This window comes from Kryptolebias marmoratus, linkage group LG23, assembly GCF_001649575.2.
Source record: "Kryptolebias marmoratus isolate JLee-2015 linkage group LG23, ASM164957v2, whole genome shotgun sequence".
Classification (NCBI taxonomy): domain Eukaryota; kingdom Metazoa; phylum Chordata; class Actinopteri; order Cyprinodontiformes; family Rivulidae; genus Kryptolebias; species Kryptolebias marmoratus.
The window spans coordinates 7,002,950-7,017,578 of NC_051452.1; the positions used below are offsets into that span (position 1 = coordinate 7,002,950).

Consider the following 14,629-nt stretch of genomic DNA (forward strand, 5'->3'; position numbering starts at 1 on the left):
GCTTATGGCTAAATTAGGGTTAGAGTGCGGGTTTTTGTCTCTGTCTTACTGTTTATTCAATGTCACATGCTGTTTATTTTGTTTTTTAATTATGTAAAGCACCTTGAAATGCCTTGCTGCTGAAATGTGCTATACAAATAAAATTTGATTGATTGATTGATTGATTGATAAAATCCATCCAATCCTTTAAGGCAGGGGTGTCAAACTTCATTCCTCTGGGCCGCTCTCCTGCATGTTTTAGATGTGTTCTTGCTTTAAAACACCTGCTTTAAATAAATGACTTGTTGCCATGCTCCTGGAGAACTTGATGATTTGTTGAGGAGGTAATTAAACGATTTGAATCAGGTGTGTTGGAGCAGAAAAACCTAAAACTCAGAGGACAGCGGCCCTCGAGGCCTGGAGTTTGACACCCCTGATTTAAGGACTAATTCACTAACAGTGTCGCCCAAAAGTTTACCAAAATTTTAAGCAAAGATATTGCACAATGTGTAGCACTTCTATTATTATTATGGTGAAAGTCTCAGCTACCATCACACCAAATCTTAGTTCAATTTTTGTAGAACTTACTAAGTTATAGCCAGTTTTGTGACTGTATTTGATCATTTGTGGTGGACATCCTGAATTGTGTTGATTCCAAAAGTTGCAGATGTACATCCACTGATTAGTTCCAGAGAGTTCTTTAAAATTCGTCGATTGGTTCATGAGACATTTTGCGAGCAGACAGGGTTGACACCGATTGGTTATCGCCAAGGTTTGAACTAAAAATATTGTGTTACTCAAAGTCCGTGATGAGGATAATCCTCAGCTAATACAACACCAAAATTTGAGCTCAGTATCTGTAAAACTGACACAGTTATAGCCTTTTATGTGTTTGCTAACGATGTTTAGCTGTGGAGGCCATTTTAAATCGGACTCCAAACAGCTGTAGATATACACCCAGTGATTTCTTTGTGATGGTTTCTTTCAAATCCATCCTGTGGTTAATGAGAGAATTTGCTAATGGGACAGACAAAGAGAGACACAGGTAAAAATATCATTGCTCTGCCTTTGCCGGCGGGCGATAATTACGCTCTACTTGTTATTGACAAGAAAGAAAGTTATTAATTCGGTGTTTAATCGTGGCTGTCCTGGAAAGATTTGTCTCGACGTTTTGTTTTTATAAACCCGAAGACAAATCTGTTGCACAAGATAACAGAGTTTGTTCAGGATAAAGCACGATTAGGTCATCTGTGGGCCGCGTGACACATCACACACCCTTTTCATTCATGCTGTCAAGGATTTTACTTCAACGGGATGAATTATTATTCCTTTACAAACGCAGGCACAAACATGAGAACTGCAGGCTTTCTTTATCTGGAAAACTGACGTGTTTTGATCTTTTTTTTTTCCCTGAGAAACTGATGATGGACAGAAACTAATTAAATCATGACCAAATTTCTGATTCAATCTGGTAAAAAATGTTCAGGGCTATCAGAGGTCTCCTTGCAAAGATAAAAGCTAATTAGCAGCAATTTAGCCGTTAATATTCACACCTTATCCAAGCTTACAACACTCATAATATCATCATGAAGAAACAAGTCATTGACAATGATTAACTGTGTCTCACAACATTATAAGAATTAAAGACTGACAAACATTTCTTACCCTTTTAAATTTATTTGCAGCCTTTAAGAGTGAATTTGCACTTTGTGTTTACTTAGATTTCCTGTAAAACTACAAATTTTGTAGCAAAACTTTGACAGAATATCAGTCTGCCAAATAGTTTCTCTCGCATTTAAGAAGTTTGTCTTGGATCAAAGTTTATTACAGCAAAACATGCAGGAAGTAATAAATGGATAAACTTTTGGAGTCTACCCATTTTGCCACAAACAATTCACCTTGGCAAACATAAAATGGCAGCAATTTGGTGAGTTTTACAGGTACTGAGCTAAAATTTGGCATGGTGGTAGCTGAGAGTACACCAACTCCGAACCCTAACAAATGACACGAGTTTGCACATAATATTTACAAAGTTTGATCAAAAATGGCTAAAACTGTGGCATGAAAGGTGGTGGGTGATATGCATTCCTTCAAGAAATATTAGACCCTCAATGTCTTAAGTGTAATTTGGTCGTTTAGTTCATTCAAAGCTTTTAAAGAAACATCTTTGAATGGAATCAAAATATTTGGATAATGAAATAAAGGTGCTTTTAGCTGCGACAAATCAGCAGAAGTCTCCGGCGTTCTTTCCTGAAACCTTCAACACCAAACACAGAGCTCATTCCTCTCACCACACCAGCGTGGGGATTGATCTGAAACCGTTCCTCCGTCCCCTCGGTGAACTTCTTTTATGAACTATGTGATATATTTCTGATCCATCTTGGACATTTTACAGATATGTGATACTTGTAGGTGTAGGAATCCCAGCGAGTCCACATTACATGTCTGTGACCCGTGATTTTTTTTAACAATCTGAGCTAAATCTGCATGCTTCGGCTCATTATGTTGTGAAGTAACAGCTCCGTTTTATTAGACATAACTGCTTCTCTCATGCATTAGAGATGTTCTGATGACAGTAATGACATCATCCTCTTCACGTGCTGTAAACAAGCAGCAGTTTGTGCGTACGGTCTGTCGCCTGCAGCCCAGATCTGTGAGTAAGCCGGTGTGGAGCCCGTCTTTGACCTACAGGGAATTACCTCAGCTCTGAATCATGTGGCGCCTTGCCTAGAGTGTGCACAATGCAATCAGCCGGCCATCTTTCTTCCTCATAAACTGACAGAGGGCCTCACACGGAGGCTGCAGGACGCTGCTCCTATGTGCCAATCAGCCCATTTCCAGGACATTCAGGCCTCCAAACCGAAACGCAGTCTTTTATATTTGCAGCTGTTTTACTGCTGAGTCAGCATTCACTCGGTTGTTTTCCTGTTTCTTCCGTATGTTTTGTGGAAACAAACTACTTCTGCATACTTTGCACTAGTTTAGCCTTTCGTACATCAAAACGTTCAGCTTGATAGGGAACAACATGCTTTGACCTTTAGCGTTTAATTTGATTTACAAACATCTCCCAATAGAAAAACTCCAAGATCTCTTCAATCCCTTAAAACCTTGTCTTAGAAATCTGCTTCAATCTATTTTTGGTCTTTTTATGCTCCTGCTGAATTGCTAAGTTTAGCTTTTAACTACAGTTTTGGTTTTTTAAGAATTTTTCACTCAAGTCTGTTTAAAAAAATACACTTTAGGGGCTTCTAAAACGCTGTTTCTAAACAGATAAAAAGCTGAAATGAATAAAAAAACAACATTGCTTTGGAGAATGTTTTAGGAATAATTCTCTTAATTTAAGAAGCTATTCATAAATGCTAACTAATTGCTCAATATCTGTTTTTAACACTTTTCCATTAACTACTGGAGTCAACTCTGTGTTAGCACAACATCCCATGAACAACTGGATGGATTATAATGAAACTTTAATCTTTTAAAAGGTAATGATTTGTAGATGTAGATTCAGAGTCAATGTTATTCAAGATGGCCGCCACAGACCAAAGTTCACAGCCATTTTTGTCAACTTTTGGAGTCACGGAAATGGTTATAATTCAGTCAGTTTTACAGATACTGACCTGAAATCTGCTGTGGAAGAAGCAGAGAGTCGTTCATATAAAGACTCTGTGTGAGATCTCGTATTATCGTATGTTACTTTCAAGATTTGTCCAATATAACTCAATTTCCCCCCAAACAAAAGATGATCTTAGTCTCAAACTCTGGCATGAAAGGCAGCGGGTGATATGCATTCCTTTAAGGGATGCTAGGTCTTTAATTTAAATCAGTTTTACTGACCGAAAATAATCAAATCCTTTAATTAAAACCCATATAGAGCATTCAGCCTTTCCATTTGAGATACATATCTGTCTTTTGAGCATCAGAGTTTTGGATGAGACAATAAAGTGGAAATGTCACCTATTATTATGACAACGTTGCCCGGTTACAGATACATTAAACTAAAGCATACTGTTGTGAGAAAACTGAAACCGCCACGTATGAAATCACTTTTTGGAAGCGTTTTCATTTGAATTGAGCCTGATAGATGATGATGTAATGCCTTTGGGCAGATTATTGCACAAAGAAACGAGTCTCGGCATGTTTTTGTTCAAATCTGTCTTTTAGATATATTTACTTTAGCCGAGTGTAAACCCTGAACAAGTGATAGATGACTTGGCGAAGGAGCTTGTGGTTCCTTTTCCTGCGAGAAAAGAGCATTTATCTGTTTATCGTAGCCGGATTTATCACAGTCACTCAGTCCCTGAATGAACCATTCATAAACCAGATGTGACAAAGTTACACTGAACACTTCAAACACAAACATACCATAATGTCTTTTTACTCATGGCTTGTAAAACATTAACTACTTTTAGCACGTCCAACCACATCAAACCAGCTTTCGTTGTATAAAAATTAAGCAAAAGTTGAGACCAGAGGAAGTGCTAAAGTTGCTAAATCCTGCAGCAAATTGAATATAGCTGGTCTTTTCTGGACATACAATAAAAGAGTACACCAGCTGGTAATAATAGTCACAGGTTTTTGGTTAATTGGTTGCAACTGGACTGAAGGACAACAATCTAAAAGGGTTTAGGCCCTCATTAAAAGCAGGTCATGATTTAGCATTTGATTATGCTTTTCCCCACAGAGAACCTAAAAACAATACAGCTGGCAATGAACACATTGCAAATTAGCTGTTTTTAAAAAAATACAAAACAGGATATTATTACCTATAGGAGAGACCGAGTCAGTTTGCCCTAACAGGGATTTTTAGAAGAATTAAATGAGTTAAAAGCAACTTGTTAGCAGTTTGTAAACCTACATTTCAGTGTTCAGTTCCCGTTAGTAAATCTAAATCTGATAATCAAGTGCAGCACAGAGATCTGCACACCTCTATTAAAACTCTTAGCTACTGTTTATTGCAACCTAAATAATAACGATCTTCAAAATGAATCATTTTGTTTGGTAATAACTACTTTAAATAATACTTTCATTGCTAGAAAGTACTCTGGACTCTGGTTTTGTTATTCTGGTTTTCAAAAGTTTGACCATCAGACCATGCAAAGAGCAGGGATTTATGTGTGTAAGTTTAAACATTTTAACGCTAGATTTTGTTTCATGAACAGGTGGAGGAACATGCGGTCCCGCAGCAACAGTCTGGAGGACGTAGCCAAGGCTAAGCTGGCTCAGCAGCACCAAGTCGACACGCACAAACGATCAACAGAGCGAGAGGAGCCGTCGGGACGAGCGGAACGTCGCGGTCGCCATCGGGAGACGCCGGACGACACAGGCACCATTCAGCGAAACCACAAGATAAAGAACGGCACTGGTGCTGGTGGAGGTGGAAGAACCAGCGGCGGCAATGCTGCGAAGGGCGGTCGGAGGGAGAAGAGCAGGGACCTTTCCCGAGATGACCTCGTCTTCCTGCTGAGCCTTCTGGAAGGAGAGCTGCAGGTAATCTAAACTGCAAAGGTGATGTGCCAGATTGGATCACAATTTACAGCAGCCAGCAGAGCCCTGCAGACATGGCACTGACCCCAGTCGGACATGCTGGCTCAGAGGGAAGTGGGCGCTAAAAGCCAGCGTTAATAGACAGCTAACAGCTGAGGCTACTTCCTGTCATTCCAGCGCCAGATCCAGGAATCTACTGGCAGCGTTGCTGGATGTAAAATCAACACAAAGAGGCTTATTAATGAAACGAAATGAGCTAAGTCCATAAGGACACACCAGGCAAACAAAAGCTTACAGATTATCTGTCAACCAAAAAGGACATCTAATACAGAAAGAGCGTTCTGTAAAAAACTGTTAATCCCAACAGAAAACAACCAAAGTCCTTGTTTCACCTAGTTTATTCGTGGTAATTTTAGAAAAACTAAATGTGTTAAAAGCTTAAACTTGATGCAATTTGAAGTATAGTTTAAAACACCTTGAATTTCACCTCCAAGGAGTCAGACTTTAATCTCCTCGAGTGGTCTCGATCAATAGTCTTTCAAGCTTTCTGAAGATCTTTCAAACGTTTCAATCATGATGGCATCATGGTGGCACAATGTGGACGAACAGCACCTGAAAGCCACGTCTTTAAGAAACAGGATATAATCGAGCAAAGACCTGACACCTGAGAGCTGCAGCATCCTTCAGAGTTTTCAGCTAATAGCTCTTTGCATCTTGTTGGAGCTAAAATCCTATTTTCTTTCAAAACTGTTATCTTTGATTTTCTTCATAGATTCAACAACAAAAAAAAGGAACAAATCATGTATTTGAGATTGGCTGCTGGTAACAAAGATCCTAAAGATCCAATTTAAATTTGGTTCTTTGCCAAATTGTTGGTTGTGTCATGTCAACACTTCTTCATCCCTTGAGTTTAAGAGTTTTATTATGACTGAATGATTCATGGGTCAGGGTTAAATGGCTTAAAATGGTCAGTTAGAAAATGGGTGGAAAAAGCAGCCCAAGTCTAAAGAAAGACCTTTACCAAGCCTGAAGAAATATTAAACAAGATTACAACAAAGTCTTGCTCCTTAGACCTGGACTGGATGAGTGTTAGTATCCAATATATTTTTTTTTGTCTAATTATTTTCATAATATTCTCATGCATCCTGTCCATCGCAGGCCAGAGATGAGGTGATCACAGTCCTGAAGGCAGAGAAAATCGACTTGGCCCTACTAGAAGCCAAGTATGGTTTTGTCACGCCACAGAAAGTCCTGCAGGCCCTGCAGAGAGATGGCATCCAGGGCAAATCTGACATCTTCCAGGAAGACATCTACGAGAAACCGATGATAGAGGTAACGCCATTTCTCAATCCACAATACCCCTAGTGTCTACAATATGTAGGTGACGCGCTGCAGTCCGGACGAGACAGATGTTTTCTATGTGCCCCCCGACACAGCTGGATAAATTGGTGGAGAAACAGAGGGAGACCCACCGGCGGATGCTGGAGCAGCTGCTGATGGTGGAGCAGGCGCACAAACAGGCTCTGTTCAAGCTGGAGGACGAGAAGAGAAACCACGGGGAGTTCATGAAGAAGAGCGACGAGTTCACCAACCTGCTGGAGCAGGAGCGCGAAAGGTCAGTACGAGAACAAGTTCGGGCTGTTCGCAAGAGGCGCGACCAGCGGCAGCAACTCAGACTATGCTATCGTGCTACACTGAAGATGAAATTCCCGCGTTGCTTGTAAAATAGCCAACGATTGATGATTTTTTTAACACAATCCTACAAATTAAGAGAAAAACCCACCCATGCTGACTTATGCTGCATGCAACTCCAAGCCTGAGTTTAGCCTCAAAGTTCAGCATCCAAAGGAAGCCACAATTATAGCAACGTATTTCTTATTTAAGTAGAATCTGTCATCTCTAATTGCCTCTTTCCCCGAGTATGAGTGTCTTTATGAGCAAATGTCATCATGTTGTTTTTAAGCAGTTTTATCATTCAGATTGACAGGGCGGTTATTAAAAGTTAGTGTTTTCCCATGGTTTTCTGTTGGAGGTTTGAGGCAGAAACTCGTCAATAATTTTAAGGAATTAGTGCCTCATTTAAAGTCGGTTTGTATGCCAATAAAAGTGGATCAAATCATCACCAAACTCCAGTCAATCAAATTCTTATTAACTCTATGTAATGTTGCCGTTAAAATGAAGGGAAATTCCGTTTGTAAGATTATTGCTGTTCCCATGCCTTTAAATATCACCTTTTATTGAACAAATCAAGGGGTTTTCCTGGAGATGATCCACTTCATAAGACATTTTTATTTTTCGGACATACGTTTTAGGCTCGAAGCCTAAAGACACAACGGAGGTTTACATTTACAGCAGTGCTTTATGGTAGCACTGCTGTAAATGTAAGTGAACCACCAGATTCCCTGGAAAACTATGTCAAAGCCAGTGAAGCTTTGAGGCGGAATGAAGGACACTTGAAGATTAAGTTGTTGATTCTGTGGTTTTCTAATGCGCTATGATGTAATTCTCCAAACTGCCTGAGATAATAACGGCTGGATTCAGAGTTGTTCTAGCTAACCTAATACTCCGTCCTGTACTTTCCCCGAGACCACAACTGGTTCCGATCCTCTGGGCATGATAGTTTTACCCAAACTGAAATGTTTCAACCTCAGGTTTTGGAGGAATGTCGTGCATGTTGGTGTACGCATCCATGGTTTCTATTCGCTAAAGGGGGTTTTAGCGATGCTCAGACTTTTTTGTCGTTAAAGCTATCGGTTTCACATTTGTGGTTTTCTGTGAAATGTTATGAAAGCTGTTGAAAGAAACGGCAGACATTTTGGTTATTCCCCGCTCAGAATGAATTGTCATCACTCGAGCCTTTCACTTTAACCTTCGGAGCTTTCATCTGTGTCACTTCAGGGGGCTTTACACTTCGCTTTGCACTAAATTTATTGAATGCAGAGGTATTTTACATACCCTTTAATACCTCAAATGGTAAAAGCAATGATCAGCTAAATCCTGTAACCTGAGATAAACCTAGGAGGAATTATTTTGAAGTGCTGTTTAATGTTGCCAACCACTGAGTCAGCTGGAGGCTGAAAGATATCAGCCTAATTTCTCCTGTAAATGTCACAAAGAGAGCAGTTACTGCTCCGTTTATGGCTTCCTCTACGATATCATATCATATCCAGACAGAGACACACGCATATACAGAAATGCACTCTCAGCAATTGGTTCTGCAGCGGAAACACAGCTGAACGGCGGCCCGTGACCTATTTGGGACAATCATCCCACTCAAACTAGAGACGGGTGTTTGAGTTGGAGCGCGAGGCGTTGTGACGACGGTCTGAGCTTCGTCACCGAGCACGACGGGAAGGACAGGCTGCCATGAAAAACAGGCCTCTGTCCAGGTTTGAGCTAATTACTGCGTGAGAAAAGATTTATCCAACTGAGAACCAAAAAGGTCAAAACAGAATCTAATGACTCAGAGTAATCCATCAAACTGCGTACTAAAAAGTATGACAGAAATATATGGAAATACTCAAATATTACATGCTCTTTAAGTCAGTGACGTGCGGTGAGGTTCATGGTTGGTGAGGCACTGAGAGTCAGATTTACAGATATATAAATCCAGAAGAGTAGCTTATTCAATTGGCTGCTGGTTATTTCATATCTCATCAGCGCACACATAGTAGTATTAAGGATAAGATAAGAAAAAATGTTACAATTACCGTTTTGGCAGTCCGATGGAGCAAAACAAAACTTAACGGCTGGCAGCAGTGCACGTGACTGTCACTGGCCTCTGCGTAAAAGGACAGCAGCAACAAGCTCCCGTTGGCTCACGTGCGCCCCCTTCAGTGCGGCAGAGTACTGCCTGCCTCTCCCTTCGCCTTTTCACCGCGGTTTTATGTCCCCTCAGCAAAACTAAATATGTCACTAACAAACATTAAACGTAAATGGTTAAAGACATTAGCCAGACTGTGGAAAATCAGGCTATATAAACCATTATATTGGCGACATGCAGCGGTATGGCAACAGGCAGGGGCCAATTTCATGTATCAACCCAGTTTGTGATGGATTGCGCAATCAGAGGTGAAGCTCGGCTTATTGCTGCCGCACCTCGCGTTTCACCCTTGTAATTAAACAGGAAATATGCAATTTCAGCGATTTTGACTATAAAAATGCGATTTGGACCATAAAAATGTTCGAAAATTACTCATACATAAAGATCAGTGGGCAAATATTAATAATCATTTTATGTTATGATTTTTTTTTTCTTGTCATGATGACAGGGGAGGCTCTGCCTCACCTGCCTCCCCTGACCGCACGTCCCTGCTTTAAGTACTGAAAACATTGATAAGTGTATTGTTTCACTCACGAGTCTATCAGCAGTGTATGCACATTAAAAGCTAGCAAAAGCGTCTTCATCTGTTATCGTTTGAGTGGTTTTAACTGTTGCTTCTGTTCGAGCGACAGAACTAATAGACGTGATGTTCAACATAATCAAATTGGACCGAAGATGAAGTAAATGTATTAGTCTGTAAAATCAAACTAACTCTTAACATCCCGTCCTGATTACTAAAAAGTCCAAACAAGAACCTGAGAAACGTATTTCTGTTAAATAATGGCCTGAAAAGGTAGAGGTGGACCTGTCATCAGCATGCCTGAAGCAGGAAGGGAGCGGGAATCCCTGAAGAGGTTGAATAAACGTTTATTCCTTCACCTCGGCACAAAAGATCGTTCAGCAGCTTCTGTTTAACTCTGCACTCCTTCCAAAACACCGTTACAGAACGCTTGAAAACTCTGGAGGGGGTTCGAGTTCAAAAAGGAAAAAGCCACTTATCACTTGTTAAGAGGAGCTAAAACAGCCATAGATGAACTGCATGTAAACGTTAATTAACTGCAGTAAGATACATTTTAGCTCCATGTAATCGTTTCCTTTCACTGCTGCTGTTCATTCACAAACTCCTCATTTCCTGCTGCTGGTTTTTATTTTGATTCTCCTCATAGCAGGAAGCCTGAATGACCTCCTCCTAGGAATCCCTAAAAAGCTTGTAAATCCGTGCCGGGGGTAGGGGATGGACCTCCTCTGATTAACTGTCGATCGAGCGATGACCTCATCGTGTGCAGGAGTACTGCAGGAGCAGCAGGGGTGTGAGAGCCAGAGCAGCGCCCTAACCATCAGCAGATGTTGGTTTAAACATGACTTCAGCTCGCAGATTGTACTCACGCTGCACATAGCCGGGCCTGGACAGGCCTGCCGCTCACCTTTGTTCTTCTGAACAGGGGTCAAAGGGCAGATTTTACGACCACGTGCAGCCTCTAGTTTCATGAGTAGAGTCAAAGGATTTGAACTGAAGGACGCTCCCTTTGCATGATGTTTCCAGATGAACAAGTAGAAAAGCAGAAACTTCTGTCATGTAATGTCAGTGAAATACACACGGCACCTTTATGGTGACCAAGACATTCGTAATGTATCGTCTGCAGACCTACTACTGTTTAAATTTTTAATTGTTTGGGTTTGTTGCCAGAATTTAATTAGGCAATTTAATAAAAAAACAAAATTCCCAATATGACTGCTAGGTTTATTAGTGATACTTTGGAGCCATGCAGATGGGAATGGTTTTGTAAATATGCAAACCTTTGGGGTTTTTTTTGTTGTCGATTTAGTCCTGTATCCACATGGAAATGGTGCTTTTAGGAGTCCCAACACTGTAATTTTTGTCACCAAGTTTCACGCCACCTTTTCAAACCAATGATGTCATCGCCTCACCTCTCATCTCACCTACGACCCGAGGCTTCCTGTTTATAATTCTGCACGTTTTTCAGCATCTAACTGCACGCTTTCTGCAACTTCAACCACTCATGTATCAAAACGTTCGGAGAGACTATGACTTTAGGATTTTCTAACTTATATACTTTTTAAAATATTTAACTTCATTCAACTTTTTTGGTTCCCATTTCCTCTTTAAAGGTTTTGTTTAGCTAATTTTAGGTTTCAGGTACTGTTATGATGGGGTAAGTTTAGCTACTTTTTTTGTTGATTTTAGCTTGTATTTTGTAAAGTTTAGTTTTTAATTAATTTGAGCTTTTAGCTGCTGTTGTGCTGGTTTTAGATTTTAAATACTGTTTTGCTGGCTTTAACTTTAAAATATGGTTTTGCTAATTTTAACATTTAGCTGAAGGGTTAAGGAACATTTATCACTATGATTAGCAAATTACAGCTTTCCTTTCCATCATTTACCTCCAAATATGCCAGGAAATTATTGATAGGCACAAACTATACATCACTTAGATTACTGTAGTAACATAAAGGTGTAGGTTAGCAAAATTAAGCACGTTAGGCTATTAACTGCTCAATCGTAGACTTAAAAAAAACACATCATTATACAATTCTGCACTAATAAAGTCAGTTATTTGTCATATAGTATGTAGTATTTAATTGACCCATTTGACATAAGTACATTTTTAGTGTTTGAAAATTCCACTTTGACTGCTTGAATGACGTTTATGTGCCGAACTGATGGGTAACCAGGAATGCAAAGAAGGAATTTGGTATGCGCTTCACAGCCTCTTATCACAAATGAGCAGAATAAACACTTGTCATAGCGCTGACTCAGCAGGTCTCAGAGTAAATCTGTGGGGAATTATAATTAAGAAATGAATTTCACACACACTTGAACATCACTTAGTGCTGCTAAAAAAAAAAAGAGGCTTTTGATGCACGACAGACTCCAAGGAGTTACTGTTTCCTGAAATATGAAGACAAAAATTTAATTTAAATTAATTAATTTAATCTACCAAATCCTCCAAGCTCAAACCGACAATCATATCTGAAATCAATTTTTTTCAAGAAGCTCTGATTTGTTTTGCTTTCCTAACCTTTCCTAAAATACCAGTTTATTCAGTACTGTGGGTGAAGTAGAATAAAGAAGATTTCTTTCAAAATGTCAACTACTTTTCTGCAATTTTTAATTAATAAAACATACTGTCTGTTGGTGCATAGTTTAATTTTTTTAAATAAAAGCTGAGAAGGAAAAACTCTGTCTGCTATGGTTAGATAAGTGCCATAAAATCATTTATGGAAAACACTGTTTATTAAATAATCAACTATTTTACTCATTTATGCCTTAAAATTGTTGAAATAAGACAAAAATAACTCACAATTAATGCAAACTGCATCTACTTTTTTTTAAAGGAAATATAGAGAACAACTCATTATTCCTACCTAAGTTTAATTGCCTATAAAAGCACAGTAGCTGCAGATGGTGCAGCACACAAACCTTCCTCCACGTCTTAGTTTACAGGGAACGCAGCGTATGCTCATGCCATCTGGTTGACTTAATTTGAAGCCGTGGTTACGTCATTCACGAGGTTCGGATTGAGAAAATTCCTCTGTGATGCCCTCATCATCATCGTGCCTATTATCCAGACCTGCCCTGCAATTTAAAACAGAGTTTGGATTCTTTCTTTTTTTTTTTACGATCTGGGATTTCTGGGTATCGAACGCTGTTCGTGTCTCTGCAAGCTCACCCTCAGAGGAGGTTGTGAACTTAGGTTGGACTTTGTTTTTGTACCAATGACATCATGTTTTAAGAAGTTGTCGAGCAGCTATAATACTGTATACAGACACATATTTCCTTGTGCACCCATCAGAAGGATCGGTCTTCACCTGGGATTGTAAAGATTTTATCAGAACTTCCAAACTGATGGTGAGCGACAGAAATCTGCCTCGTTTTGACGTTTGATGGCTCAGTTCTTAACAAAGACTCCTAAATCTTTCTGGACTTCGAGAAACAGCACATCTGTATTTCTCCCCAAGCCTTACAAAAATCTCTCATCGTTGTAAATCTTGAACATTCCTGTTCAAAGCAAGCTTTTGATTTGATTGATGACGGTTTAAGATCAGAGACTTTAATACTGTATATCTGTTTAAAAACCTGAGCCTTGTAGTAACAGAAGTCTAAAACATCTTTGTAATGATTTTCTTTACAGCTTCATGTCAAACTTTTCCTTTTATGGGAAGGAAAGTCATTCCTTCGTGTGATGTCATAGTCAGATATTTGCAGAAGTACGCTTTGTGGAGGTCAGCATTCACACAAATATGACACATTCAGCGACACCCTAAACACACATGGCATGAAGTAACTACAGAAACAGAGTTAAAAACACACACTGCTGTCTCTAAATGTGACAGTGCCTCTTTTACTACTGAGCAAATACAGATTCAGAATAAGGACTGGTGAAGTTAAACGTCAGAAATCTGTACAATAGAAATGGCCAAAATGGCTAAATATAACTGCACCAGCAGATTAATGAAAGCTTAAGTTGGTCATTAGAGTCTCAATATTGAGTCTCATTACAGAGCGTCATTACTGAGCATCACAACTAAACGTCATTACAGAGCGTCACAACCGAGCGTGATTACGGGTCATGATTACAGAGCGTCATTACAAAGAGTCATTACAGAGTGTCATTCCTCAGCGTCACAAATGAGCGTCGTTACTGAGCGTCACAACCGAGCGTGATTATGGGGCGTCATTACAGAGCGTCATTCCTGAGCGTCACAAATGAGCATCATTAAAAAGTGTCACAACTAAACGTCATTACAGAGCATCATTACCATAGCGTCACAACCGAGCGTGATTACGGGGCGTCATTATAAAGAGTCATTGCAGAGTATCATTCCTCAGCGTCACAAATGAGCGTCACAACTAAACGTCATTACAGAGCATAATGACAAAGTGTTATTATAGAGCATCATTACCAAGTCTCATGACAGAGCATCATTACAGAAAATAATTACAGAGTGTCATTACTAAACATTGAGTGTTGTTTTAGAGTGTCACTATTACTCATTATTGAGCATTGTTACCAAGCGTCATTACAAAGTCTCATTATTAAGCATCATTAATAAGGATTATTGTAGAGCATCGTAATTGAGCTTTTTTTTTTTTTACAGAGCCTCATTACAGAGCGTCATTATTGAGCATTATAACTGGGTGTTGCTACCCAGCATTGCTACAGAGCATCTTGACAGAATGTCCATCCATCCATCCATCCATCCATCCATCCATCCATCCTCTTCCTCTTATCCGGGGTCGGGTCGCGGGGGCAGCAGCCTAAGCAGGGAGACCCAGACTTCCCTCTCCCCAGCCACTTGGGCCAGCTCCTCCGGGGGAATCCC

At 39.8% G+C, this 14,629-nt stretch overlaps 2 protein-coding genes across 2 annotated transcripts in view; one reads left to right on the top strand and one right to left on the bottom strand.

Annotated features, from left to right (window-relative positions):
- The window catches only part of LOC112450864 (epithelial cell-transforming sequence 2 oncogene-like), a 90,740-nt gene that overhangs the window by 23,679 nt on the left and 52,432 nt on the right, over window positions 1-14,629 (bottom strand). The gene's annotated exons all lie outside the window — the stretch shown is intronic.
- The window catches only part of filip1l (filamin A interacting protein 1-like), a 70,337-nt gene that overhangs the window by 19,526 nt on the left and 36,182 nt on the right, over window positions 1-14,629 (top strand). The window contains exons 2-4 of the mRNA XM_017426931.3: window positions 5,139-5,466; window positions 6,622-6,795; window positions 6,900-7,078. Of these exons, the coding sequence (XP_017282420.1) occupies window positions 5,149-5,466; window positions 6,622-6,795; window positions 6,900-7,078 (671 nt within the window). The 5' untranslated portion in view covers window positions 5,139-5,148. The remainder of the gene's footprint in view (window positions 1-5,138; window positions 5,467-6,621; window positions 6,796-6,899; window positions 7,079-14,629) is intronic.